The 25,922-nt window shown below is 45.4% G+C and overlaps 1 protein-coding gene across 1 annotated transcript; it reads right to left on the bottom strand.

The window, feature by feature from the left end:
- Positions 1–3,147: 3,147 nt before the first annotated feature.
- On the bottom strand, positions 3,148–19,472 carry LOC146806180 (olfactory receptor 51G2-like). The gene is made up of 3 exons (XM_085623885.1): positions 19,333–19,472; positions 18,200–18,465; positions 3,148–4,142 (listed from the first exon to the last, which is right to left on the bottom strand). The coding sequence occupies exons 1-3, from the start codon at positions 19,470–19,472 to the stop codon at positions 3,148–3,150; spliced, it is 1,401 nt and encodes a 466-aa protein (XP_085480011.1).
- Between the last annotated feature and the right edge of the window lie 6,450 nt (positions 19,473–25,922).

Below are 25,922 nucleotides of genomic sequence, written 5' to 3'. Positions count from 1 at the left end.
AAGGGTTGAGGTATGCTGTAAATGAGCAACTCTAACGGTAAATATGAACGATAGAAGTGTTGCAGGCATTGTTTTCATTGAAGCAAACCAATGAAAGTTGTAAATCGCTTTCTTGAATGTGTGTATCCCCTATATGAGTAAGTGGGGAGCCAGACTGAATGTATGTGTTTTTAATTTGTGTTTCCCTTAGGCGCTGACAGATACAAAACTGGTCAGAACTAGCAAAGCAGAGAAGCGAGTCGACCCTAGCCCTGAAGAAGTTGCCGCCAATCTATACAGGCAACGAAACATGTTGGTTTTAGTGGACAGCCACACAGCATAGAATAAAAGTTTCAAATAGCGAGTGTGGTATTGTCCGGTTTTAACTGGGAGTTACGTGGGTCCTGATCAGACTCAGTCTCCCTTGTCCCAGGGTCGACACTCACTTTATTATTTTTTGGAACATAGACACAGTTTAGATTATTAGTTCCACCTGACAATAGTTATTAGAATAGACACAACAATTCTTGATTTATTCCTTATCTTCATTTCGGACGGCAGTTGCCTATGATGAGAACGTGAGGTAGCAGGCGAGTACCAGTCTGCACAGCCTCGTTGGGGTTACTTCCGTGAGGCACTGCCGGCCTCCTCACTTTTTTGCACTCCTCACTTTGAGGCATTGTAACAGGCACCACATCTGATGGTCCTGTCGGGTTTGAGTTTTTTCTTCATTCCTTCTCTTTTTCTTTCCCACACTTACCATTGGGGAAATAGATCACTAGGGAACACCTTTTTCTAAACACACCTAAATATTTAGGAACTTTTAGAGCCAGTGACACTAGACCTCTTTTGGCGATTGGCAAATAGTGCCGCGGAGACGGTTCAAAATGCAACAGTTTGTGCAAGTGCCAAGGTTCTTGATCAGGAGTTGCTCACTGTGCTTATAAAAACTAAAATACTCTTGTTCTAGGCAGGTCTTGTTGTTTATAAGATTATGAGTGGGGGGCGACCTGCCTTGTGACCCCCTTGGCTCCATTGTTGTTGATGAAGCCTTTAATGGGGCCTCTCTGAAAGACATTTGTTGTGCTGCTATTTGGTCATCCGCTCATACTATTTATGTATTTGCAGACTTTGGTTTTTATGTATTATCTTCTGTTGATGGATTATTGATTTATAGGAATAAGAGAATGATAATAAAAACAGGTGTTGCATCAAGAATTTAATGTTTGGTCTTTTTTTCACTATGAGAAAATCAAATAATCAATAGTTTCTACTTGGATATTATCTCAAGTTGTAAGGACTGTTCGAGGAAGATGAATGAGACGGTAATGACCCAGCTACTTCAAGGTAGTTTTCATTACTCTGAGTACAGGTACTTCTTGATACAGTCCTGAACCCCTCATGCCCTTTCTCAGGTCTGCAGAAACTGTTTTTGTTTTCCTCTACAATATATTCCAGCTTGGATGTAACTGGAAGTAGTACCAGAAAGTTCTTGCCGTTAGGAATTGGTGGTTAATGGTGGCCATATAAGGGGAATTTTTTGTTGGCTAGGTCCTTTATGAGAAGAGTGACATATGGTGTGTTTGGGCAACATGACCGTCAAAACTATGGGGGACTCATACCATCAGAATATGTTGACCGATTCACAGAACTAACATACAACAAAATCCTGAATTTACTACTTTTGTTATTCACAGAAGGCATTTAGTAGTCTTAAGTTAGTATTTTTTCTTAAGTTAGGATTTTGTCCTAAGTTAGGATTTTGTCTTAAATTAGGATTTTGTCCTAAATTAGGATTTTGTCTTAAATTAGGATTTTGTCTTAAATTAAACTTAAGACAAATTTAAGTTAAACTTAAGTTTAATTTAAGATGAAATCCTAATTTAAGACAAAATCCTAATTTAGGACAAAATCCTAATTTAAGACATAATCCTAATTTAAGACAAAATCCTAATTTAGGTCAAAATCCTAATTTAAGACAAAATCCTAATTTAGGACAAAATCCTCACTTAAAACAAAATCCTAATTTAGGACAAAATCCTAATTTAAGACAAAATCCTAACTGAGGACAAAATCCTAACTTAAGACAAAATCTTAACTTAAGACTAATAAATGCCTTCTGTGAATACCAAAAGTAGTACATTTACGATTTTGTCGTTAGTTAGTTCTGTGAATCGGGCCTCTAGTTCCTGCCCAGCTCACAGTGAGCTATCTAGACCTCTAAACCTTGCAAGGTACAGGTTGGTGTCTTCAAACTCCAAGTAAATCAGTTCTACCATTTCGATGTTAACTCAGGCATGTCCAAAGGGAGACACAAGGAATACACAAATTGGCATTTCAAAAATTAATTGAAGCAATTGGATTCTTGTGTAAAATGAGTGTGCTGTAATGATTAGTAGAAAAAAACAGAGCATAGTAACCAGCAATGCGAGAGTGGTGAAAAAGATAAACAATTCAACCATTGTGCTTTTACATTGATTATATGAATATATATAATTGTACCCCCACCTAGCACTACCTAGCCTAGAGAGCATTGGGTGGATGTGGTCATGCCAGATACCTTAGAGTGGTCTGACTCCCCATTTACCTGCATGCGTGTGTCATCTGGTAGCTAGTCTGGTGTAGAATGGGCCACCGCCCCTCTCAGGATCGTGATCAGATTCAGCTAGGCTAGAATTCAGGCATAAAGAGACTTCACCAACCCATCAAAAGACTCTTCTGGATAAAGAAAGACTGGGTGCAGTTTATATAATGAAACAAAACCCATTTGTTCTGTGCCTAAGTTCTGGTCCGACTGTCCTTGTTGATTCTATGCACCCAAAGCTGTCACTGAACAGACACCAACAAACAAGTCCTGTGTGCGCAATGTACCGGGTCTTGAACATAATGTTTTAAGTTATGATAATGTGTCTACCGCGATACATAATTGTAAGCAAGTCTTTTCTGAGTACACTTTCATATTGGCACACCAGCAAATGTGTGCTAAAAGTAATTGTTTAAAAAGATGTCAACTTTAAAGATGAACATGTTAAATGGAAGTGTTTGTGCCCAGGGCCTATGTAACTTCACCACAAGAGAACATGCAATACATGTAAGGACTGTATTGAGGAAGACCAGGACTTGGAGTAATGAAGATAACTGGTAAGTAACCTGGTCATTCCCATGATTTCAGTCATGGTTACTGCTGAAGTTCTCAATCTGTTTTGCACAGATTTGTTTACGAAGTGCATTACGGATCTGTTTTGTTTTCATGCTGTAAACAACTGGGTTAAGTGCTGGTGGTATCACAAGGAAGACTCCACCCATCATGACAAGCAGCAGAATTGAATCCCTCTGCCCATACCTATGGGCCAATGTCAAACCTATCAGTGGGATGTAAAAGAGGAGGACAACACAGAGATGGCTGATGCAAGTGTGCAGGGCCTTCCAGCTTTCTATATGCTGTTCTTTGCTCCAAACAGTTTTCAGAATCATCACATATGACAACAAGATAAAGAATGAGTCAAAAGGGTAGCTGGAGAGTACTACGAACATGCCATATTTATTGTTGATGGTAATATCCGCACAGGCGAGCTTCATTATATCAGGATGGTAGCAAAAGGCATGAGAGAGAGCATCTTTACCACAGTATGGAAGCCGTTTCAGCAAAAAAGGTTGTGGAAACATGAGGATCACCCCTCTTGTTATAGCAACCACTCCAACTTTGGCAATCATTGGTTGTAATATTGAGTTATATCTCAGAGGATTACATATCGCAACATAGCGATCAAATGCCATGCCCACTAAAATGGCGGACTCCATTGAGCACAGTGTCTGTATAAAGAACAACTGAATCATGCAGGGATAAAAATGTATTTTTCTGAAATTAAACCAAAACACGCTAAGCACTGTGGGTGAGGTAGAGAGAGCCAAGCCCAAATCAGTGGCTGCAAGCATTGACAGAAGAAGATACATAGGCTCAACGAGTTGGTTGTCTGTCTTAATGATGTAAAAAATGAGGCCATTTCCCATAATAGAGAGAAGATATACTAAGCACAGCAGAGGAGAAATCCAGAAGATTGCAGCACTTTCCACTGGAAAGCTCATCAGGAAGAATGTGGGTGGTTCAAAGATGCTGTAGTTGAAATTGGTCATGATGTCTTTGAATGCTGCCTCAGAATGACCTAGAATTTGAAAAACATAAAGATATGGTTAGTCAAAGCAATCTTTAATTTCTATCAGGCCACAAATGCAGCAGAAATCATATATTTTTCTTTGACTGTCCTATGTCAAGTTCTAGTTGTAGAGGTGTAGAATGGTTCACAATGCTTTTTAAGCAATTACCCTGCTGCATAGTTTCTCATCCCATCCTAGTTGTGCAGCCCTCCCTCCCAAACAGGTCTTCTTCAGCCTCCTTTTACCCTGCCTTTTCTCCAGATGGCTTCACTGGTGTTCTTCGTCTCTCCTTACTTTTAGAGATATCAGATTTAGGCAAAATGTCCAAGAAATATCTTCCACCCTTAAAAGGCCTTCGTACATCAGTATTTGTCACCACATAATTCTCCAAAGGACCTGTCCCTTACAGCTCAGTCTCTATTACGCCTCATCATCAGCCCTGATGATCTATCCCCATACTCCCTACCTCAACCTTCGTAGTCTCTCCACTTCTGATAGAGGCCTACATATCCTATAGATTGTATGCTAGCAAGGAGCCTACTATAATTACCATCTCACTGCCTCAGTGTACATTGGCTTCCCTGCTCCAGCCTCCCATGAAATGCTGCAATCATGTAATGTGCCTAGGAATGTAATAGTATTGTCTTCATTTGAGCACATCATTACAGAGATGTTCTCAATGCCACTGGCTATTCGCCTTCTTTCCCTCTTTATCTGCTAAGCCACTCCTCACTGAATTATTAGATCCCCAACCAAACGTCTTGTATACTGGCCACAATCTTGCTTAGCCTTCCTCCACTCAGCACAGCATTTGCTTTGCCACTGTTCCATCCTCCAATTGACTCTCCCATTTCTATCATAATGATGAAGGAGTATACAGATTTTCTGTAGTTACAGTAGGAAAATCCTCAACATGGTGAGATATAAACATTGATAGTAGTAGAAGAAAGCACCATAAGACATAGATTGAGCGATAGGGTAGAAAAACCTTGTACTAACAAACAGAAGCACACCTCAATCCTGGAGACAGAGAGGGTAATTTAATGTTGAGCTTAGGACTGCTGGCCCATCAGGTCAGTGATGGATATGGCCACCACTTCCCTGATGGAGGATCACCATCCTATTTAGAAATGTCTGTCACTGCATCAGGGATCCCATTGCCTTCATGACAGCCACTGATATCAAAGTCTGAAAACAGACGTTATTGACCCTGATGTCCAAGGAGATTAGTTCCACCATGCAGGGACCTATCTGTTGATCTCCTCTCTCGAACTACCAATCGAAGATGGTGCTTCTACACAGGAGGTAAGTGACTCCTGCCTTGCCCTGAATAAGGCAAGGCAACCTTACTTGTGAACTGGTACCCACTGGTGGACAGACTGTGAGGTCAGAAAGTTCCAGTAGTGGAATCAGCTGAGGCTTTGCAGTAGTAAACCCTGCGGTTCCCCTGCATGAAATGGAATAGGGAAATAGCAAGTTTGGAGAATGGGAAATTCTTCAAACAGTAAACCACACTGAGAGTATTACAGGAGAATGACTTGCAGTACTAGTCATCTATTAAAGAAAGACTTAAATTTAAAATAGAACAGTTGCAGCAAATATAAATAAACTACAAAAAGCCTTTTAAGAAAGATGTGCACATAAAATAGGGAGAGAACAGATTTAAAAGTGACCTAAGAAATCACACACAACCACGAGGATGACATAAATGTTGAGATATTAAACAATCAATCAATCAATCAATACATTTATAGAGTGCGCTACTCACCCGTGAGGGTCTCAAGGCGCCGAGGGGAGGGGGGGGGGGGTGCTGCTACTGCTCAAAAAGCCAGGTCTTGAGGTGTTTCCTGAAGGTGAGATGGTCCTGGGTCAGTCAAAGGTGGGTGGGTAGGGAGTTCCACGTCTTGGCAGCCAGGTAAGAGAATGATCTTCCTCCGGAGGTGGTTCTGCAAATCCGTGGTACGCTGGCGAGGGCGAGGCTGGCGGAGCGGAGCTGGCGGATTGGAGTGTGGAACGTGAGGTGGCTGTTGAGGTATTCGGGGCCCGTGTTGTGGAGCGCTTTGTGAGCGTGGGCGAGGAGCCTAAAGGTGATCCTTTTGCTGACGGGAAGCCAGTGCAGTTCTCTCAGGTGGGCAGATATATGGCTGCGGCAAGGGATGTCGAGGACAAGTCGTGCGGATGCATTATGTTGGGGAGGCCGGCATCCAGGGCCCTGCGTTGGCCTGGATCCGCTCCTTCTTGAGCAACCGCCATCAGGCGGTCCGGCTCTCTCAGTTCTCTGCGGATGAGGTTAAGCTAACCTGTGGTGTCCCGCAGGGATCTTCCTTCTCCCCTCTCCTTTTTCATTTATATCTCACCCCCCTTATCCGCTCGCTACAAGGCAGTGGTGTCACCGCGTTTAATTATGCGGATGACATCCAGCTGGTTTTCAACATTAATTCCACGGCCCAGTCCATTGACAATATCCAATCCACTCTTTGTCACATCAGCGACTGGATGGGGGTGAACCATCTGAAGCTTAACCCCGACAAGACTGAACTTCTGCTTGTCTGGGCCATAGTCAACCCTTGGAATTCCACCTTTTGGCCCTCCAGGTTGGGCACCCCCCCTAACCCCGTCAGCTCAGTGAAGAGCCTCGGGATCATCATCAGCAATGATCTCTCAATGAAATCACAGATCAGTGCGGTGGTGTCCTCTAGCTTTTTTCAACTGAGAAAAATTCGTAAGATTGCCCGCTTCCTGACCACCGAGGCCCTTACCCTGGTAATACTGGCACTTGTTATCTCCAGGTTGGATTATGCCAACTCTCTCTATGTTGGTCTACCTGTATACCAACTAAAGAGGCTCCAACTGGTCCAGAACCAGGCAGCACGGCTCATTTACTACCAACCCAAACACCAGCACGTACGCCCTCTTCTGAAATCTCTCCACTGGCTCCCCATCACTGAGCGGTGCAAATTTAAACTGGGCTGTATTATTTTTAAGTCCCTTGTTGGTACAGGTCCCCTGTTTATTTCTTCACTTCTGCGCCCATACGTCCCTTCCCGCAATCTTCATTCTTCTTACCTGGCCCTACTTCAAATCCCTACTTTCAAACGTAAAAAACATGGAGGACTAAGGTTCTCATTTCTTGCCCCTTCCTTCTGGAACGCCCTTCCATTAAGTCTGAGACTGGCTTCCCCTTTAATCCATTTTAGGTCTCTTCTGAAAACCCATTTGTTCCGTATAGCTTACAATTAGAATCTCCTAGCCCCCTGGACTGTTCTGTTCTCTTTCTCTCTGCCCCCAGCGCCAAGAAACCGTCTGCTGTTAGTTGCGCTTTATAAATTCTTTTTACATTACATTACATTACATTCTGTATGCGCTGGAGCCTTTTCTGAAGTTTGTCTGTGGTTCCTGCGTAGAGGGCGTTCCCGTAGTCCAGTGGGCTGGTGATGAGGGCCTGGGTGACCGTCTTTCTGGTTTCGGTAGGGATCCACCCGAAGATCTTTCGGAGCATGCGCAGGGTGTTGAAGCATGAGGATGAGATGGCGTTGACTTGCTTGGTCATCATGAGGGAGGAGTCCAGGATGAATCCCAGGTTGTGTGCGTGGTTCATGGGTGTCGGCGTGGTGCCCAGTGCTGTGGGCCATCAGGAGTCGTCCCAGACGGATGGGGATGGTCCGAGGATGAGGACCTCCGTCTTGTCTGAGTTCAGTTTGAGACGGCTGAGTTTCATCCATTCCGCGACATTTAAACAATGACGTCTATTAACTGCAGTGCAACTCACAGGGATCAGATACTTAAATACCCGCAGAGGAGAGGTTCTAGATGGCAAAGAACACAAACTATTAGAGACCTGTAGATGCCCAGATACAGGATTTATTGACAACCCTCTTGTACAAGAAACTAAACATGATTGGAAGACAAGCGGGCCTCTGCCTGAATAATACTGACAAATTACTCGAAGAGTTACATTAAAATTACTTCATTGAGTGAGTTGATACATAGACCCCAGGAGTCATGTATAGAGAGAGATCTAGAGATAGGATATAGGGGTATATTTAGAAAAGGAGGCACATTTGAAATTAGAGCCTACACAAAGGTCAGACCTCAGGCACTTCAGCCACCTCAGATCACTGTTTGGGAATCAGTGAGGCATTACGCTCATGTTCAGAAGTTATATAGTAAATGTCACTGCTATTTATACAGTCAATTGTTGCTTCTAGTGTGGCTATGAACTGCCTTAACTAGAGTGCCTAGAGTGAGAAGGAGAAGGACTGGCAGATGCTCTTTTTCCTTTGTAGGTCTATCTGCATGAAATTCTCTCCCGCTGCATCTATGCCAGGAAAGGTCAGAACTAGCCTTTAGAAAAGAGATTAAAACTTGGCTATTCACTCTGTAATTATCTACTTACTGCTAGACTAGTTTTGGAACACTTCTAGGAGCATCTGTGCACTCTATAAATATATCTTCATCATCATCATCTTTTTCCTCATCTTCTGTGTAATGTGGTTGCTTGCATGCATGGACTGGAATGGTGTTGGTTAATCTTTATAGCACAACGTTTGGTTTAAGTGCTTTCTAAAGGGGCTCTTGGCTTGTAGGGGGATGGGTATGTAGCACAGTACCATGGAAGGTGCACTTAAAAAAATGCTGAAGAGTAGGCACAAAGCTCCCTTCAATACTAAGGATCATCCTCAATTTCTAAGGAGATTTGTTGGGACCTAAAAAGTACCCCTGCATGAATCAGGAGAGCAAACACTCCTGTCCTATAGCAAGGGGTAGTGTTTTTAACCCACATCTCAGCACACTCAATAATCATGTGAGTAGTGAAGTGTTTTTGTGCAACGGAATGAGGCTCTGTGGTTGGAGGAAGCAACTGCACCTCCCATTCTCCAAGCCAGATTGATTACTGCCATCTCCCCAGGCTATGGAGGACTAACAGTCAAGGCAGCAAAGAGATCATGTTGCAGAGCAAATACTTTTCCTGTTGTCTGCTTTGGAAAAGAAGGCTACCTGCCTCTCCCGCTTTTGAACATGTTCAACTTTCTCCCATCGATAAGGGGAACTGAGTTTGTGTATGTCTGAGGAAGATATATGGATATTGCCTGTGCATTTATTGTCTTTGTGTGTTAAATGTTTGTGGACAGTGATACAGTGGGCCATATTATCAAGAAAGGCTAAAACATTATCGCCGGTTTAGCGGCAGGAATCTGCCGCTAAAGCGGTGATAAGGGGCTTGATAATATGCCATTGTGAATTCCAATAGAAGCTCAGGTTCTGGTGTGAAGGACATCAAACCTGGGCTTCTATTGGAATTCACAAGGGCATATTATCAAGCCCCTTATCACCGCTTTAGCAGCAGTTTCCTGCCGCTAAACCAGCGATAATGTTATCGCCATTCTTGATGATATGACTCAGTGTGTTTAGCTGCAGCCACTTTTGGTTCCATTTTGTAACAGGAACAATCTGTGTTATGTATTAAAGGGAGGTTTGAAGGAAGAGCTCAGACTCCAAATGTATGTTGCAGTGCTCTCCCAAGAAGTTTCAAAAGATCTCTTTTAGTAGGTCAGCCTGGACCAGGAAGTGTTGCTTAAACTAACAAAGTAGGCAGAAGGTTGCATGGAGCCTGGGAAGTTCTCCTGCCAGTTCATGACCCATTGTTCGCTGGGAGAGTTCAGCCCCTGCAGGTAGCTGTTCTTTCCTGTTTTCTCTTGTCTTTCAATGCTTGGGTGAGGAGACTCCCAGGTCTCACCCGTTTTCTGTTCCCATTTTTCACATAGACCATGCTTAGATCAGTATGCATAGAGTTCACAAAAATATGAAACTACCCAGAACCCGTCACATAACACAACTGCTAAAATACCCAAGTACTCTCTGCAACTTGGATAACATGATGAAGAGTAACTTCCAGCCCAAGTGCCAAGATTCCTAACCAGAAATCAGGAGTTTCACACCTTTGGTGCCAGGAGATTGCTTTGAGTGTCTCCCCTTGCCATGTACACAACCAGGAACCTGAGAAAAATTCACTGTACTTGCCATTAAGGGACAACTGTATCCTCCTTTAAGTGAGGAGGCTGCCTATTTTCTCAGGAGAGACACTGAAGATGTTCCTGCACAAAGAATACACTATTCAGAAGGTGCAACGACCAAAGAATGTGGAGAACTCAAGTGAGGTAAAACAATATTAACACAAGAACACAGCCATGACCAACATAAAGAGACTGCAAGTGAGATCCAGAGGCCTGAATGTGTCTCCATGGTAGAGGCAGAACTGACACAGGTGGAAGAAGATGTCCCATAATTCATCCCAAATATAATACCCACACAGGGCTAGTACCAAGAAGTTCCAAAGAACTGTGACATCCATGACAGTCAATATGACTGGAGCTCCGCAACTGTCCACGTACCTCAGACTTACTTGTTGTGGTGCTCCCATGACTTCCTTTAGGTTATGGGCTGTGTGCCAGCATGATGCACTAGGTCCTCTGATTGTGCTGAGCAGCAAATAAAGCATTCTTGCTTGGTGGCCTGTACCTGACTCACATTACTCTCCAGCAGGGAGGGAGGAAGAGGAGAGAGAACAATGCAGTGGTAGAAATTGGGTCTTTAGTAGCAGAGGTATGCACCCTGCCCCAAGTAGGGACCACAACCCTAGTCAGGGTAATTCAGATACACAACCTAAATTAACCTGTGCTCACTCTCTGGTTGCTTGGAATAGAGCAGTTAAGCTTAAATTAAGAGGGAAAGTGTAAAGTAAAAAACACACACAAAAACTAATCCACATCATGTTAGAAAAGCAGAGCTTACTTTAATGAACAGAACAAGACTAAAGTGACAATAATCTAATGAGTAGACCCAGAGATATGATTTTTTAAAGAATATCCAGAGCTATAGTGCTTAGAAAAATAAAGCGTCAACCAGGGCTATCTGGTCACGTTTGACCGGGGCAAATCCAAAAGTTCAGGCCAATCACAATAGACTGTGGCTCAGATACAAGGACCAACCTTGTTCCGCTGAAAAAGTGCCTTGGATGGGGGAATGCACTGAAGTTTGAGACCCAATGCAAGGAGCAGAGGAGGAGATGCAATGATGTTGATCCATTTGGATGTATGCGATGCGTTGGTTCCGATCTGTGCAGTCGGAGATGCATCTTCATCAAACCCTTCTCTGTCGTTGTCGAGCCAAACAGCCTGCGATGCGATGTCTTTATCTTTGGCGGCAATGCATCGCGTCGAGGTGAGATCCGTCGGTTCTGACTGCCGCAACAACGAAAATGCGTGTATTTTAGCAGAAGCCAGCCAGAAAAATCAACTTCCAATGGCCCAGGACTGTAGTGGCACCACTTGACAGGGTAGGACTCACAGTAGGCAGAGTTCAGAGGCTTTAGGTAGGTTGTCGGAAGTGTTTGATGTCCCTGAGACTTCAAAATAGGAGACGAGCCAGCAAGCCCCTGGAGTGACTTTGGTTCTCGGGGTGTAGAGATGCAGGTCCAGTCCGTCTCACCTCCAGGCAAGGAGGGCAGCATCCAGCAGGGCAAGCACAACTAAGCAGGAGACCAGCAAAGTCCAGAGGAGTCCTGCAGAGTGGCAGTCCTTTCATTAGTACAAGAAGCCTTCTACCTGGCAGAACATCCTTAGGTCCAGAAGTGTACTGAGTTGTTGGTGTCAGCGGTCAAGTACTTATACCCAGTTGTGTCTTTGAAGAATACAACATTTCTGCCTTTCCTGCCCTGGCTCCATACTCACTACAGGGGGGAATGTAGCTCATTTTGTGAGAAAAGGCACAGCTCATTCATGTGCAAGTCTCAGTTCCTCCCACCCAATCTACCCAGAATTAAGTCTGGGTGGTGAACTCCGCTCCGCTTGTGGAGTTTGCAGAGATTTCTGACTCTATGTTACGCAGAGCCCAGGGTGTTCTGAAAAATCTGCTCCGCATGGCGGAGCAGAGTTTTTTCCCTCACTCGCATTCGTCAATGTCAAGTTAGCAAGTGTGAGTGAGGAAGATCCACCTACCAGTGAGTTTTTTCCTTGCTAGCGATCGTCAACATCAAGTTGACAAGCGCAAGCATGGAAAATCAACATCCCAATGAGATTTCTAAATGCAGGCGGTCAGATTTCTCATTGCGAGTGGTCGCGTATGCTTGCATTGAGAAACTGTCCGCTCTCATTGAGAAAGCTGCCGCTTGAGTAAAAATCTACTTGAGCGGCAGAAAGGAAGCAGTGCCCGCTTGCGCTGTGCATGGTGCCATTCGCGATGATTGCACAGTGCAGACAAGCACCTGGCACTGAAAATCCCCACGTACAGCATTTATCCAACACACTCTGCCGCTTGCGGAGCTCCACGTAGTGCAGCAGAGTTTTTTTGCACTTTGCAGAGATCCGGGTAGCAGAACTCTGTGAACTGAACTCCGCCCAGGCTTACCCAGAATCCCATCAGGATGTGGATGGCCCATCAGGCACACCTAAGCTTCCTTTTTGTGTGGCTGTCTAGAAAGAATGCAAAAAGGCCAGCTGTCACACACCCCAGACGTGTATTCAGAGAAAGGCAGAGCCACAGAATGATTAAAGTAAGAGAATGCCAACTTTCTCACTGTGCCTCTGGATTCAAGCTAGCTTGGATGATGAGGGGTAATACACCGAAACCGGTCCCAGGATGCTTGTTTCCACTCCAGAGAGGACTTAGCTTGGCAGTTCAGGCTAGACTGTTCCCATGAGGAGCAGGGTGAACACTGATTTGCATGTGGCTGGGGCTAAACAGGGGTGGCATGGTGAGCAAAACAACAATGGGTTTACCCCGGGTCCCTTGATTGGGAGTGAATGCATGGTTTATTCAGCATTCCCTCCATCATTTGTTTGCATAACAACTTTCTAAAAATGGCATTTTCAGACTTACAACTTAAAATCCTATTTTAAGTTGTAAGTCGTGAATTTAAGTTGTGAGCCCACAGATAACAAACTCAAAATATCTTTTTTCTAAATTGTAAATTACACTTATAAAATTTAAGAAGGTAATCACTATGTTAACCTATGGGAGAGATAGACCAGGCAGTAGAGAAAAATATAATTTAATAGATCTGCACTACCAGGACATGTCAAACTTACAAGTGCATGCCCTAATTTTCAAATACACTGCACCCTGCCCTTGGGGCTATCCTGGGCCTACCTTAGGGTTTGCTTTTATGTATTAAAAAAGTACGCTTGGGCCTGGCAAGAGGTTTAACTTGCAAGGTCGACATGGCAGTTTAAAACTGCACACACAGGCTCTGCAATGGCACACTTAAGACATGTTTAAATAACTACTGAAGTGGGTGGCACAATCAGTGCTGCAGGCTCAATATTATCATTTAATTTTTAGGCCCTGGGTACTTGTAGTGTACATTACTGGGGATTTATAAGTAAATTAAATATGCCAATTGTGGATAAGTCAATGTTGCCATGTTTTAAGTCAAGAGCACATGCACTTTAGCACTGGCCAGCAGTGGTAAAGTGCCCAGAGTCCTAAAGGTAGCAAAAATGAAGTTAGCTAAACCAGAGTGTGAGAAGTTGGCCTGGTATATGCTGTCCACAAGATATAGTGGGCATCCTGTACCAGTCCAAACAGCTCCTTATTGGTTATAGGTTAAAGACAACCTTTATTGAAAGCTATCCTAGTGGTAGCTATGGAGAGCAGCCTTCAGGCTAAGTCTTGAAGGAATTTAAAGCAGCTTGTTTTACCAGTCTATAATCTCTTGAGTGCCTAAATGAAAGACAATCACACTAGGTATATATATAAAATATATGCATTTATTTCTAAACACACCCTCCTAGACTCTTTATGAGACTAGAGGTCAAAACACATAAGTTACACTTCAAATATCACAGTCATAAGCACAAATACACTTCAGGCCCTAGGGTCGAGCCAAACCATATACTAAAATAGTGGTATAAGAACCACGACTTAACTAGACACAAGGCCTAGAGCCTGTAGAATCATTGGGACCCCAAGGAACCACCCAAGGTAGTGACACAGGGTGCCGTGTGCAGTGTGAGAACACAGCCGCGAACTCCAGTTAGCTTCTATGGGGAAAGTCGCGGTTGGAATTTTAAAGATTAAGGACACTTAGAAACGAGACAGGACCAAACCCTTTGGGACTTAGGAAGTTCTAGGGTCAGCACCCTTGGAGCACCAGAGTTCTCAAGTTACCTCACCCAGGGAAGCCGGGTGCATAGTGTCAAATGGTGTCGGGTCGCGTCATCGATTTCAATGGGAGCTGGCAAAGAAGTGCTGCTGCCGGGAAGATGCAAAGTGTCCGAAGAGATCCAAGCATGGATCGGAGTCAAGAAGAACCTGAAAGCAGAGGGGACAGAGTCTGGGTCACTAGCCAGTGACCAGGAAGGTGATAGGCAGATGCCCACCGATGTCGGGTGATTTCAGGTGAAGGAGGTGAAGCTTGACTCTTCAGCCACGAGGACCAGGAGGTGTCGAGGACAACCGGGAGCTGGATTTGAGCTTTCCCATGAAGGATGTTGAGTGCTGCAGTGTCGGTGCCCGGATTGGACACAACAAGCCTAGGCAACAGCAACCCACGCAGAAAAGAGAAAGATGCTTCGGTGCAGACCAGCAAGGTCTGAGGGACTTGGTAGGGAGTCAGGGCACATTTGGAGCAACAAGGGAAGCCCAAGGAAATTTAAAGTTACCCCCTGAGGGACCCACCAGTCGACGGACCAGGGATCGCGAAGGGACCTCGAGACGAAACACAAAATGGCGGCCCACGGGTCACTTGGCTGGCAATCTTTGGTTTTTGTTTCTAGGTGGGGGCTACAAATAAGCCCAAGCACATCTTCAAGAGACGTCGAGAAGTCAATGCACTTGCAAAAGTGCACAGTGACCAGGAGTTCCAGTTTCACGCAACTCACGAGGGCTGCGGGTCTCAGCTTTGCTGGGGACTCGGGTCAGCCTCTGAGATGTCTGGAAATCCTCTTCCTGGGCTGCAAATACTTTGGAGTCCGGCGCTAGCTTCGGAAATGCAGACCGGCAAAATGTTTGTTGGTGTCTGCCAAGCAGGGGAGTCACTTCTTGACCCCAAGGGAGATTTCTTCAGACCTCTAGTCATTAGTAGAGCATCGAAGTTCCAGGATTCAGCTTCAGAGTTTCGTCCAGGGATATCTAAAATTCTGGTTACAGAGGTTCCTTACCTATGCCTAAGGAAGGGGTTGGACTAACTCTAGGGACCCACCTATGGGAGGGTTTGGAAAGAGGGGTGGCTACACCCATTTCCTTTGTCCAGTTTCGTGCCAGAGCAGGGGCTGGAAGCCCCTGAACCGGTTTGAGCTGGACTATGCACAGGGACACCAAATGTGCCCCCAGTGCAGGACTTCAAAGCACTCTGAGAGTGCTCCCACCCAGCCCCAATACACATAAGCCTGTCTTGGAGGTGGTTACACCTCCCTGTGACAGGAAACCTATTGTCCAGGCCTCCCCTGCCGGAGTTTTGGTCAGCAGCAGGAGGCCAGACCCGTGTCTGTTGCTGCAGCATCCATTTTGTGATGCCAGGGCTCTTTTAGATTTTCACCGGGTATACCAGTACTGCCATGTCTCTCCCTCTAGAAGGGTGGGATTATATCCTCACATCAAGAACTCATGTGGGGGTATGATTCCAAGGTGTTTTTGACACCAAACAAGACATGTTTCCGTGCAGCCAGTCCAAAGTTAGCATTAACCGTTTTAGATACAATGCACTTAAGAGTATATGGTCAGGCTGCACCACTGACAACCCCGGAGAAGAGATTCCAAAGGCAGCAGAGGGGCTCATCTTATGCCTGGGCACCCTTTAACATATAACCAAGCACCCTGCCTTCAGGATTGATAAGGCCTGCCATAGGGGTGACTGATAGGTTACTATGTGCAGTGAAAGGTGAGGTATAGTGAACCTATACCTCAGTAAGGGGGGCATGCACCACCTTACCCAGGCTGCAGTAGCAGACTTGTGGTGTCATTTTGGAGGGCTTTACAGGGGTGGCACACTACATGCCCCTGATAGGCCTCTAGGGTAATTATGCCCTGGGTACATAGTATACCATATACTAGGGACTCATAAGGGTACCCCAGAATCCAATCTGGAGTGTACCTAAAGTACATGCAATCAATTTAGAGAGTAAGCAGCTAGGCTGGGGTCCAGAATAGCAGGGTCCCAGCCAGACTAAAGTCGAAAAACAGTGAAACACCAGCAAAAAGTGGGGGTAAACATGTGAAGCTGATCCTACTCTCCTACAAGGAGGTCAAAAGGGAAAAAAGTTAGGGAAACAACGCCAAGGATACCAGGTCTAACACATGTCGCCCCAGCTGAAAGCAGGGAGGGCTATAAAACCCATTGGGAGATCCCCTCACTAAGGTGGAAAAAACTAAAGAAACCATCAGCATGGGCATCGTCTGTTCCAGAATGGTGTTCCACCGTTACGTCAATTTCCTGTAGGAAGATGGGCCACCTCAACAGATTGACATTTTCACCCCTCATTTTCATTAAACATCTGAGAGGTCTGTGGTCTGTCTGAAGTTGAACCCAGAATTGTGTGCCAAACAGGTATGGCTGGAGCTTCTACAGTGCCCAGACCACAGCAAAGGCTTCCAATTCTATTGTGCTCCATCTTTGTTCCCTTGAAAGTGATGTCCTACTGATTAAGGCTACAGGTTGATCTAGGCCTTCCTCGTTTAGCCTTGAAAGCACAGCCATGGGCCTTGAGCACTGGTGTTGTGCATATGGCCTCGTTGAGGGTGTCAAAAGCTTTCTGACATGCCTCCAACCAAACTACCTGACATGGCTGATTTTTTAAGTCAGCTTTTTCAAGCGGGCAACAATGTTGCCATACCCCTTGACAAATCTCCTGTGATAACCAGTGAGGCCTAAGAATGCTCTCACTCCTGTCTGGGTTTTGGGGGTTCCCAAGCCAGAATGGTCCCAATTTTGACTTGGATGGGCTGTACCTATTAGGCACTTATTGGCCTTGATAGTCAAGGCTGTACCTTTCTGCCTCCCACTTGGTGACCCAAGTAAACCACAGGACCATGTCCTATTAGGCACTTATTGGCCTTGATAGTTAGACCTGCACTCTGCAGAGCCTGAAGCGCTTCCCTGTGGTTGTACAGATGCTTCTTCCTGCTAGAGCTGAAGACCACAATGTTGTCTATGTAGCTGGCACTGAAGTTCTTCAACCCAGACAGGGCCTGGTTGATCAACCCCTGGAAGGTGGCAGGGTGTTCTTCAACCCGAAGGGCATGACCTGGAACTGGAAGTGACCCCTTGGTGAAGGCAATCTACCAGTACCCAGACATTAAGTCAAACATGGTGATGAACTTGGCAGCTCCAAGCTGGTCTATGAGCTCGTCATCTCTGGGGATGGGGTGCGCGTCAGTCTTGGTGACCACATTGAGCTCACTGCGGTCACAAAAAATGACGTGTACCCCATCCACAGAGCTATGAAGTTTATGGTCCACACATAAACTAAGTTCAGGGGGGACTCCTGGACTGGCAGCCTTGGGAACCAACACAACTGGGCTGGAACAAGCTGGCTCAATACTCCTAACACCAGCATCTTGGAGACCGCCTCCTTAATGATGGCTCTCACCTTATCTGAGAACCTGTAAATGTTGTTCTTCACAGATGTGCTGTCCCCAGTATCAATATCATGGGTACACCATGTAGTGAGTCCTGTAGTAAGGAAGAACAAAGTGGCAAATTTCCCCAGCAACTGCCGGTAGTCTTTCTGTTGTCCTATGGTCAGTGTATGGGAGAGGCAGGCACTGTTCACTGACCCATCCTGCTCCTTGGAAGACAGGAGAATGGGAAAAGGTTTTCACTCTCCTCTTCTACCCCATCATCTTTAACCAAGAGCATTTCAGACCCCTCAAAGTGGGACTTGAGGTGATTAAAGGCAGGACTCTCAAGGGGTTCCTAGGAGTCTTGAGGCCACCAGGTAGGACCCTCAAGAGGTTCCTAGGAGTCTTGAAGCCACCAGGTAGGTGGCATTGCTCTCACACTCCTGCATCTCATTGGCCAAACCAGTGATCCTGCACAGGTCAGGGCTCCAAGGGGTCCATCACCTACACATTTTGCCAGGCTGAAGCTCAACTAGAGTGGCATTCTGGTCAATCAAGCATTTCTTGTCCTGGCTGGTTTCCAGATTCTTCTGAGTGAGTTTCTGGAAGTGGGATGTTTTCTTGGAAAGGTCCAGCATATAGTTAACCACATCCAGGGAGGTTCTCCAGTGAGCTTGCTCCCAGCCCTCCTTCACCAAACTGAGATGCCCTCTCAAAGGGTGCCCATACAGAAGCTTAAAGTGACTGAAGCCAACGCTCTTCTGCAGTACCTCCCTGTGTGCAAACAAGAGACATGGCAGGAGGAAGACCCACTTATATTTCATAGGTTCAAGTAGGCCTATAATCATGACTTTGAGGGTTTGTTAAATCTCTCAACCAACCAATTGGTTTGGAGGTGGTAAGGAGTAGAGAACTTGTAGGTTACCCCACATGGTCTTCATGTAATTGGACATGAAGTTTGTATCCCAGTCAGATACCACCTCCATGGTGAAACCCACATGGGGAAAGATCCCCATCAGTGCCCTGGCCACAGCAGGCAGAGTCACCGTCCTCAGAGGGATAGCATCCGGGTACGTCGTGGCATGGTCCTCCAAGACCACACAAATCTGTTGCCCATGGCTGTCTTCAGGTCAAGAGGCCCAATAATTTCGATGCCCACCCTCTCAAAGGGGGTGCTAACAATAGGACAAGGCTTACACTTCCCCCCTGTCTTGCCACTCGAATGGCAGGTAGGACAGGACCTGCAGTACGCATGTGAGGCCTTCCTTATTTGAGGCCAATAAAAGTGGGAGAAAAGTCTGTCAAAGGTCTTGTCTTGCCCCAAGTGACCTGCCAGTGGCACATTATGAGCCAGTAGGAAGGTCCTGTAGCACTGAGGTACCATCAACACACATGTTTCACCAAGCTTACTAGCTTTAGGCTCACTATAAAGGAAACCAGTCTCCCAGTACATCAGGTGCTTGCCAGAGGCGTCAACAGCTGCATGGTTATCAGCCTGCTGCCGCATACCCACAAGAGTAATGCATTCCTTCTGTGCCTTGCAGAATTCCTCCCTGCTGGACCCCTTCCTGCTGCCAGTTGGACAGCTCAAGCAGGTTCCCCAGTTCGGCTACATACATGCCTGTAAGTACCAGGGCATACCCCTCAGGTTCAGCATCCTCCCAGACTGTGAGAGTCTCAGGGGTAGGCTTCCTGTGCACCTTGTTCTTCTTCTTTTTGGCAGTTACCTGGTCCATTCTTCTAGGCTCCATATCCTCTTGACCACCCTGTCGAGCTGCCATGGACTGTGTGTTCAGGCACACACACTCAAGCAATCTCCAAGTGAGACCTGAGCTCCACCTCCTTCCACGCAGTATGCTACACGTAATTTCCAAGCGGACAATCCACAGGCATGGATGGACTCATAGCTACCCTTAAGGACCCTGAGACCCCCCCCGCATTCATAAGGGAACCAAAGTCACTGGATAGTGACTCTCACGGTTGTCAGTGGCAACAACTTGGTGGAACATATTAGGGACTACCTGTCTGAAGACACCAGATGACACCTGATGATTGTCATGCTGGCTCCTGTGTCTCTCGGAGCCTCCACTCTCTGGTCATTGACGGTGACCCACTGACTATACTTCCTAGTATTGTCAGGCATGTGAGTTTTCTGCACCATCTCTCTATTATCCGAGGACAGTAAGGTAACCTCTGCATTGTCCCTTAAACTATCTGGGACAATCTCCTCGCCAAGTCATACACTAGCCAACCCCAGTGACTGCCCACCGGTGTGGGCCTGTGCCTGCTTGGGACACTTGGCTTCTCCCTTCAAGCGCCCTTCCTGTTGGCAATCAAAGCACTTAAGGAGTGCCTTCCCTGTGGACCTAGTGCCTGGGAACACTTTCTTTTTCTTCTAAGTAAGGGGATGTGAGCCCTAGAACTTGTTTGAGGCCCTTTAGAGAACTCCCTGCTTTTGTCCCCCCTGCTTCTTCTGGTGAGAACCCTACACACCATTGTGGTGACCCCCGATACCTTCTTATGGACCCTGGTCCTGGCCCAGCAGTCTGACTCCTTAGCAGGCTCCCTGGGGTCAGTGAGCCTACTATCAACAAGGTGCTGGCGAAAGCAAATATTGAACATGTGTTCTTGTGTTATCAAAATGTACAACCCCTAGTAATCCTTCAGTTTGATGCACTTCACCCAACCATTCAGTGTCTTGCAAAAGGAATCTAAACAATCCACCCAGTTCTATTGGGATAGCTTCAGACTGTCCCTAAACTTCAGTTTGAACTTCTCTGGGATCAGACCAAACTTCCTGATTATGGCTTCCTTCATGGGGGGATACTGCATTTCACCCCCCTCTAGGACCAGTAGGGTTTCCCTCCCCTCACTAAGGATATCTCTCCACAAATTAGCTCCCTAATCCTCCTCAGGGACCTTGCCCCTCTGTAAAGCAATCCCATAGGCCTAAAACCATCTATCTATTTCATCTCCTACTACGAAGTCAGACACCATAGCCAATTTATTTTGTTTCTCTTCCTCCTCATAGTCAGATTTTCTCCTCTAAGGCTCTCTCAGCCTTCTCCGTCACCAAAATTGAGTTTCGCTAGCTACAATTTCAATTAATTTTCCCACCTCCCTCCTGTCCCCCAGCTTATCTGGGGACAGGCCTCTAGATGATACACTGCTCCCTGATCTGAGGGAACCTTCACTCAATTGGCTCCCTGCCCTTCATGCACTCCCTTAATCTCCATGGAATCCTGGTCCAGCTCCATAGCATCCTCTATTATCTCATCCTCCTCCTCTGAGGCGACAGGTAAATCACCAGCTTCTAACCAGGCCCTTAGTGCCTTTTGCAGCTCCACCTTCCAGGTGAAGCCTTTTGTAGACAGCCCAAACCCCTTGCAGAAATCATTGAGCTGGACCACAATTTCACTCTGCAGGTTTTCCAGCTAATAGGTGCAGGTTTAGATGTAGGACCTCCAGTCAGAGACATGATTTTAGCAAAAAGCTAAAATACCAATCAGGGAGAATAGAAAAATTTAAAATGCTAATCAGAGAGAGTAGGGAAACAGATGTCAATGAGGATCAGAGACAATTGATCTTATATGTGGATAGGTAATGTACAGAAAACTACTTTAAGGTACTGCACAAATACAAGTCCTATCCTCACCGCTGATGAACAATGTTAGATACTTGGTGTCTAGTTGGCAGAGGAAGTCACTGTGTCCGAGTAGGGACCATAACCCTAGTCAGGGTAAGGCAGGTACACACAATAAATTAACCTGTGCTCACCCTCTGGTAGCTTAGCACAGAACAGTCAGGCTTAACTTAAGAGGCAATGTGCAAAGTATTTGTGCAACACTTAAAGCAGTAAAACAGTGATAATGCAACACAGAATAATACTATACTCCACATCTGTTTCGAGCAGTAAAGGTTAATTTAATGAACAAAACAAGACCAAAATGACAAAAATCTAATAAGTGGAACCGGAGTTATGATTTTTTAAAGAATATCCTCAAATTTAGTGCTTAGGAACATAAAGCGCCAATCGTGCTATTGGGTGAAATCCAAAAATTCAGTCTGACCATGATGGATCATGGGTCGGATAAAGGGACCAACCTTGTCCCGCTGAAAAAGTTCATTGGATGGAGGGTTGAGTTGACGTCGGAGAACCGATGCGTGGAGCAGAAGAGGCGATGCATCAGCATTGATCACTTTGGATTCAAGGAGATGTATTGTTCTGATCTGCGCCGTTGGAGATGCATCATCATCAAATCCTTCTCAATGAAGGTGATGTGTCCTTGTCGAGCCACACAGCTGGTGATGCGATATCATCGTCTTCGGCCACAGAAATGGTGCACCAGTGTTGAGGTGAGATGCTTTGGTTCTGACTGGCACAACAATGGCGGCACGTGGATTTTACCAGAAGACAGCCAGAGAACCCACTTCTAAGTACTGGATTGGCAGCACTTGGCAGGGCAGGTTTCTCACAGTTGGCAGAGTCCATGGCTGTAGCAGGGTTGTTGGAAGTCTTGGATGTCCCTGAGACTACGAAATAGGAGGCAAGCCAGCAAGCCCTTGGAGTGACTTGGGGTCTTGGGATGTAGACATTCAGATCCAGTCCTTCTCACTCCCAGGCATGGAGGACAGCAGGCAGCAGAGCAGGCACAGCAAAGCAGGAGTCCAGCAAAGTCCAGCAGAGTTCAGCATAGTGACAGTCCTTTCACAGAAGAGCAGTCATTCTTCCTAGCAAAATGTCCTCAAGTCCAAAAGTGTACTGAGTTTGTGGTGTCAGGTTTCCAGTCTTGTGCCTTTGATGTGAGGGAGACTTTAAAGAGAGGCTTTTGAAGTGCACAAAGTTCCTTCCCTTCCTGCCCTGGCTCCAGACTCACTACAAGGGGTATGCAACTCGTTGTGTGGGGAAAAGTACAGCCCATAGAGATGCAAGTATTAGTTCCTCCCTCCCATTCTGCCCAGGGTGACCCATAAGGATGTTAATGGCCCATCAGGATGTGGATGGCCAATCAGGCACATCTGTGCTCCCTTTGCATGTGGCTGCGTAGAGGGAAAGCACAAAGCCTAGCTGTCACCCACCCCAGACGTGTATTCAGAGAAAGGCAGAGGCACAGATTGGTTAAAGTAAGAAAATGCCAAAAAGTCGCATTTTCAGACTTACAACTTAAAATCCAACTTTACAATACGTTGTGATTTTAAATTGAGAGTCCAGAGTCGCAAGGTAAATTGAGATGAAAATCTAACTTTACGAACTTTGATATTCACAAAGGGCATTTACTACTCGTAAATGACCTTTGTGCAAACCAAATGTTGAACTTTACAACTTTCGGTATTCACAAAGAGCCTTTAAGAATGGTAGGGATTTGGTTCCATGCATTGGTATTCAGTGAAAAATTCTTCCTCATCCACACCAAATGAAGGGAGAGAAACATAGAGATACTGATATGGAGAATTTTCAGTTGAGCAAGTCCGCAGGCCAATTTTCCCTACCAGAAAGATGCACTGCTGATAGAGAATGGAATTTCTGCTCTGACCAGAGACATATGTCTTTAGAAAGGAGAAATAGGAGCTGTTGCATTCACCTCTGTCTATTGATATAATTTCTCACCACCTGATTGTCAGTCTGGATACAAACAGGTGAAGCCTGGGTCTGGAATAAAGGAGAGAACCAAAGGAGAGCTTTCTGTACTACTGCTAACTCTCTACACTAGGATGATTGGGATCTTTCATGACTGTGCTACTTGCGTGTGCTTTCGAGTCCTTAAGGATAGCTCCCCAACCAACTTGCAGGCATCTGTCGAAAGGATCATGAGTGAGGAATAAACCAATTCCCTGCCTCTGTCTAGGTTCCAAAACACAAAAAATGGACAGTGGACCAAACACAAATGATTGCAGCACCATTCACAAAAAGTCACCAATATATTTAGGGTATTGAGCTATCTTGTGTGCAGACTTCCAAAAGTGCCCTCTGTCCAAGAGCACTGCCCTGCCACAAGGAGATATGTGACAAAGAAACTAGATCAGAACTGCACCACTATAGAATAAACAAGTCCATATAGAAGATCATCGCTCAGTGAAGCACGGCGTGAGGTATTTTCTTCTTTATTTTTTCGGACATAAAAAGCAACAGCCAACGCATTTCGTCCTATAACATAGGACTTCTTCAAGGCATTATCAGTCTGAGGTGACAACCGTGGTGCTGAGAGTGGGTACAAGATAAACACCAGAACTGATAGTGGTTATCTTCTGCAGAAAAACAAATGGACTTTTTGATGGCCTATATGAATGGACAACAAATGGAGCTAGGCATCTAACATGTCCAGCAATGTCAGAAAATCTCCTTGACTGATCAGAGGTAGTATGTTATGTAAGGCAACCACAGTGAATTATTTGTGGGTGATGTATTAGATTCCTAACCTTGAGGTCCAGATCTGGGTGAAAGTCTCCTGAGGTCTTTCGAAGGGACTGACTTCAGACAGAATCTCTTCAAAGAGGTGAATAGCAAAGGAACTGGGGTGGCAGGCTAATAAAATCTACTCCATAACCTTGGGAAACAGTATGTAGGGCTCAAGCTTCTCTTATTGAAATACGCCACACTGGAACAGTAGGAGACGACCCTGAACTGGATGACTGTTGGCATAGTCATGCTCCTGGGAAATAGGTAGCAGAAGGAGAATGGAACTGGGACTTGTCATTAACAGTGGTCCCCTGGCCACAACCCCTAACTTGAATGGGGCTGGCTATTACCCTTGGCAGTGCCTAATCCAGAATCACTTTGAAACCAAAGCCTCTTCCTCTGGAGAACAAATGTACGGGAGTCATCGATTTTCTGTTCTCCACTGACTTTTCCTTCATTTCTTTGCCCAAAGATCTTGAAAGCTCTGCATGGTAATTTCATGAGAACAGCATTTTGTGCAGGTCTGGTTTCCGAATGTGGTGATGCACAACAACAGCTGCTCCTAAGGCAGCGGCTGAAGCACGTTCATTGGTGAAGGATGTGGTTGATAAAAAAAAAAACAGACCCACTGTTCCTTGATGGCCAAAATGGAAGAACAGTAACACCTTTCCGGCATCCGATCCACTCAAGTCTGGAAATCCCTTAGGTGGGACTGAACTGTGTAGGTTGTGCATTGGCTTTAATGGAAAGGTTTATAGCACCGTACACACATGTAACAGTGTCCTGAGAAGATAATCCCGCCATTATAATATTAACTTTTGATAATTCCAAAAATTCCTTGGAAAAGCCTTGCAATGGGTAGCAATTCATCAGGAACCTTGAAAGGAAAACCTATCTACATCCTTCCATTCATGCTAGAACACACGATGTACAGCACTGTTTAATGGGAGGGATTTGGGTTCAATGTATTTTGTATTGAGTGAAAAAAAATTCCTCCCCTCCCAAAAGACGTGGGGGAGGCACTAAAATGTTACCTCACATAATGGAACACTTCAAAAAAGCTCCAAGCCTTGAAAGAATCAAGCCCAGCTCCTCTATTCATCATGGTCACCCATAGTGTTTCTATAAATCCATAATCTTGCACTTTTGAGGCTTGGGGCTTATCTTTATTGCTGGACTCGACCGCAGCTTCTGTCATCTGCTGCAGTGTTATTAAGGTAGGTCTGTAGTTCTGATGAGATAAGAGTGCAGTGCTGACATAAGTAGGAGTGCCTTGCTGATAAGGTAGGCGCTCCAGAAAATACGGACAAGATGCACTCCTGCACTGCCCTGCTGGATACTGCCATTGTTCTCCATGTTGCCGATACTGGAACTGACCAAAGTTTCCCACTTCAGTTGTTTAGTAGTCAACAGAAGAAAACGCACTGCTGAAGTATCACGGGAGCTGCCATATTTGATTTGAGAAAGCAAATACATAGAGAATTATTATTGTAAGCGTTTTGTGCTAATAACACACAAATGTGCACAATATTTTACAAAATAGACTGCTTTGCAAGTTTATGTTAAAGTCTGCGTTCAGCCTCACCTGCTTCACAAGGTGGTTAAATCCATGCCTGGGGACACCCTGAAGCACCTTATTTAGGCAAAGTTAGATTCCAATAGAGATCAACTGGAGAGGCATCTGGTGTGTCATTAAAGATTAATGCAAAATTTAATGGAAGGCACAACAGAGCTGGCAAACTGCTTGCTAGCTATCTCATGGTCAAATCACAAAAGTCCCAAATTGTTAGCATTACAGATAGCAAGGATATCAAGCACTTTATGGATGCTGACA

This window comes from Triturus cristatus, chromosome 8 (genome assembly GCF_964204655.1).
Source record: "Triturus cristatus chromosome 8, aTriCri1.1, whole genome shotgun sequence".
In the NCBI taxonomy this organism is placed as follows: Eukaryota; Metazoa; Chordata; class Amphibia; order Caudata; family Salamandridae; genus Triturus; species Triturus cristatus.
This window is presented reverse-complemented; position numbering and strand designations above follow the sequence as displayed.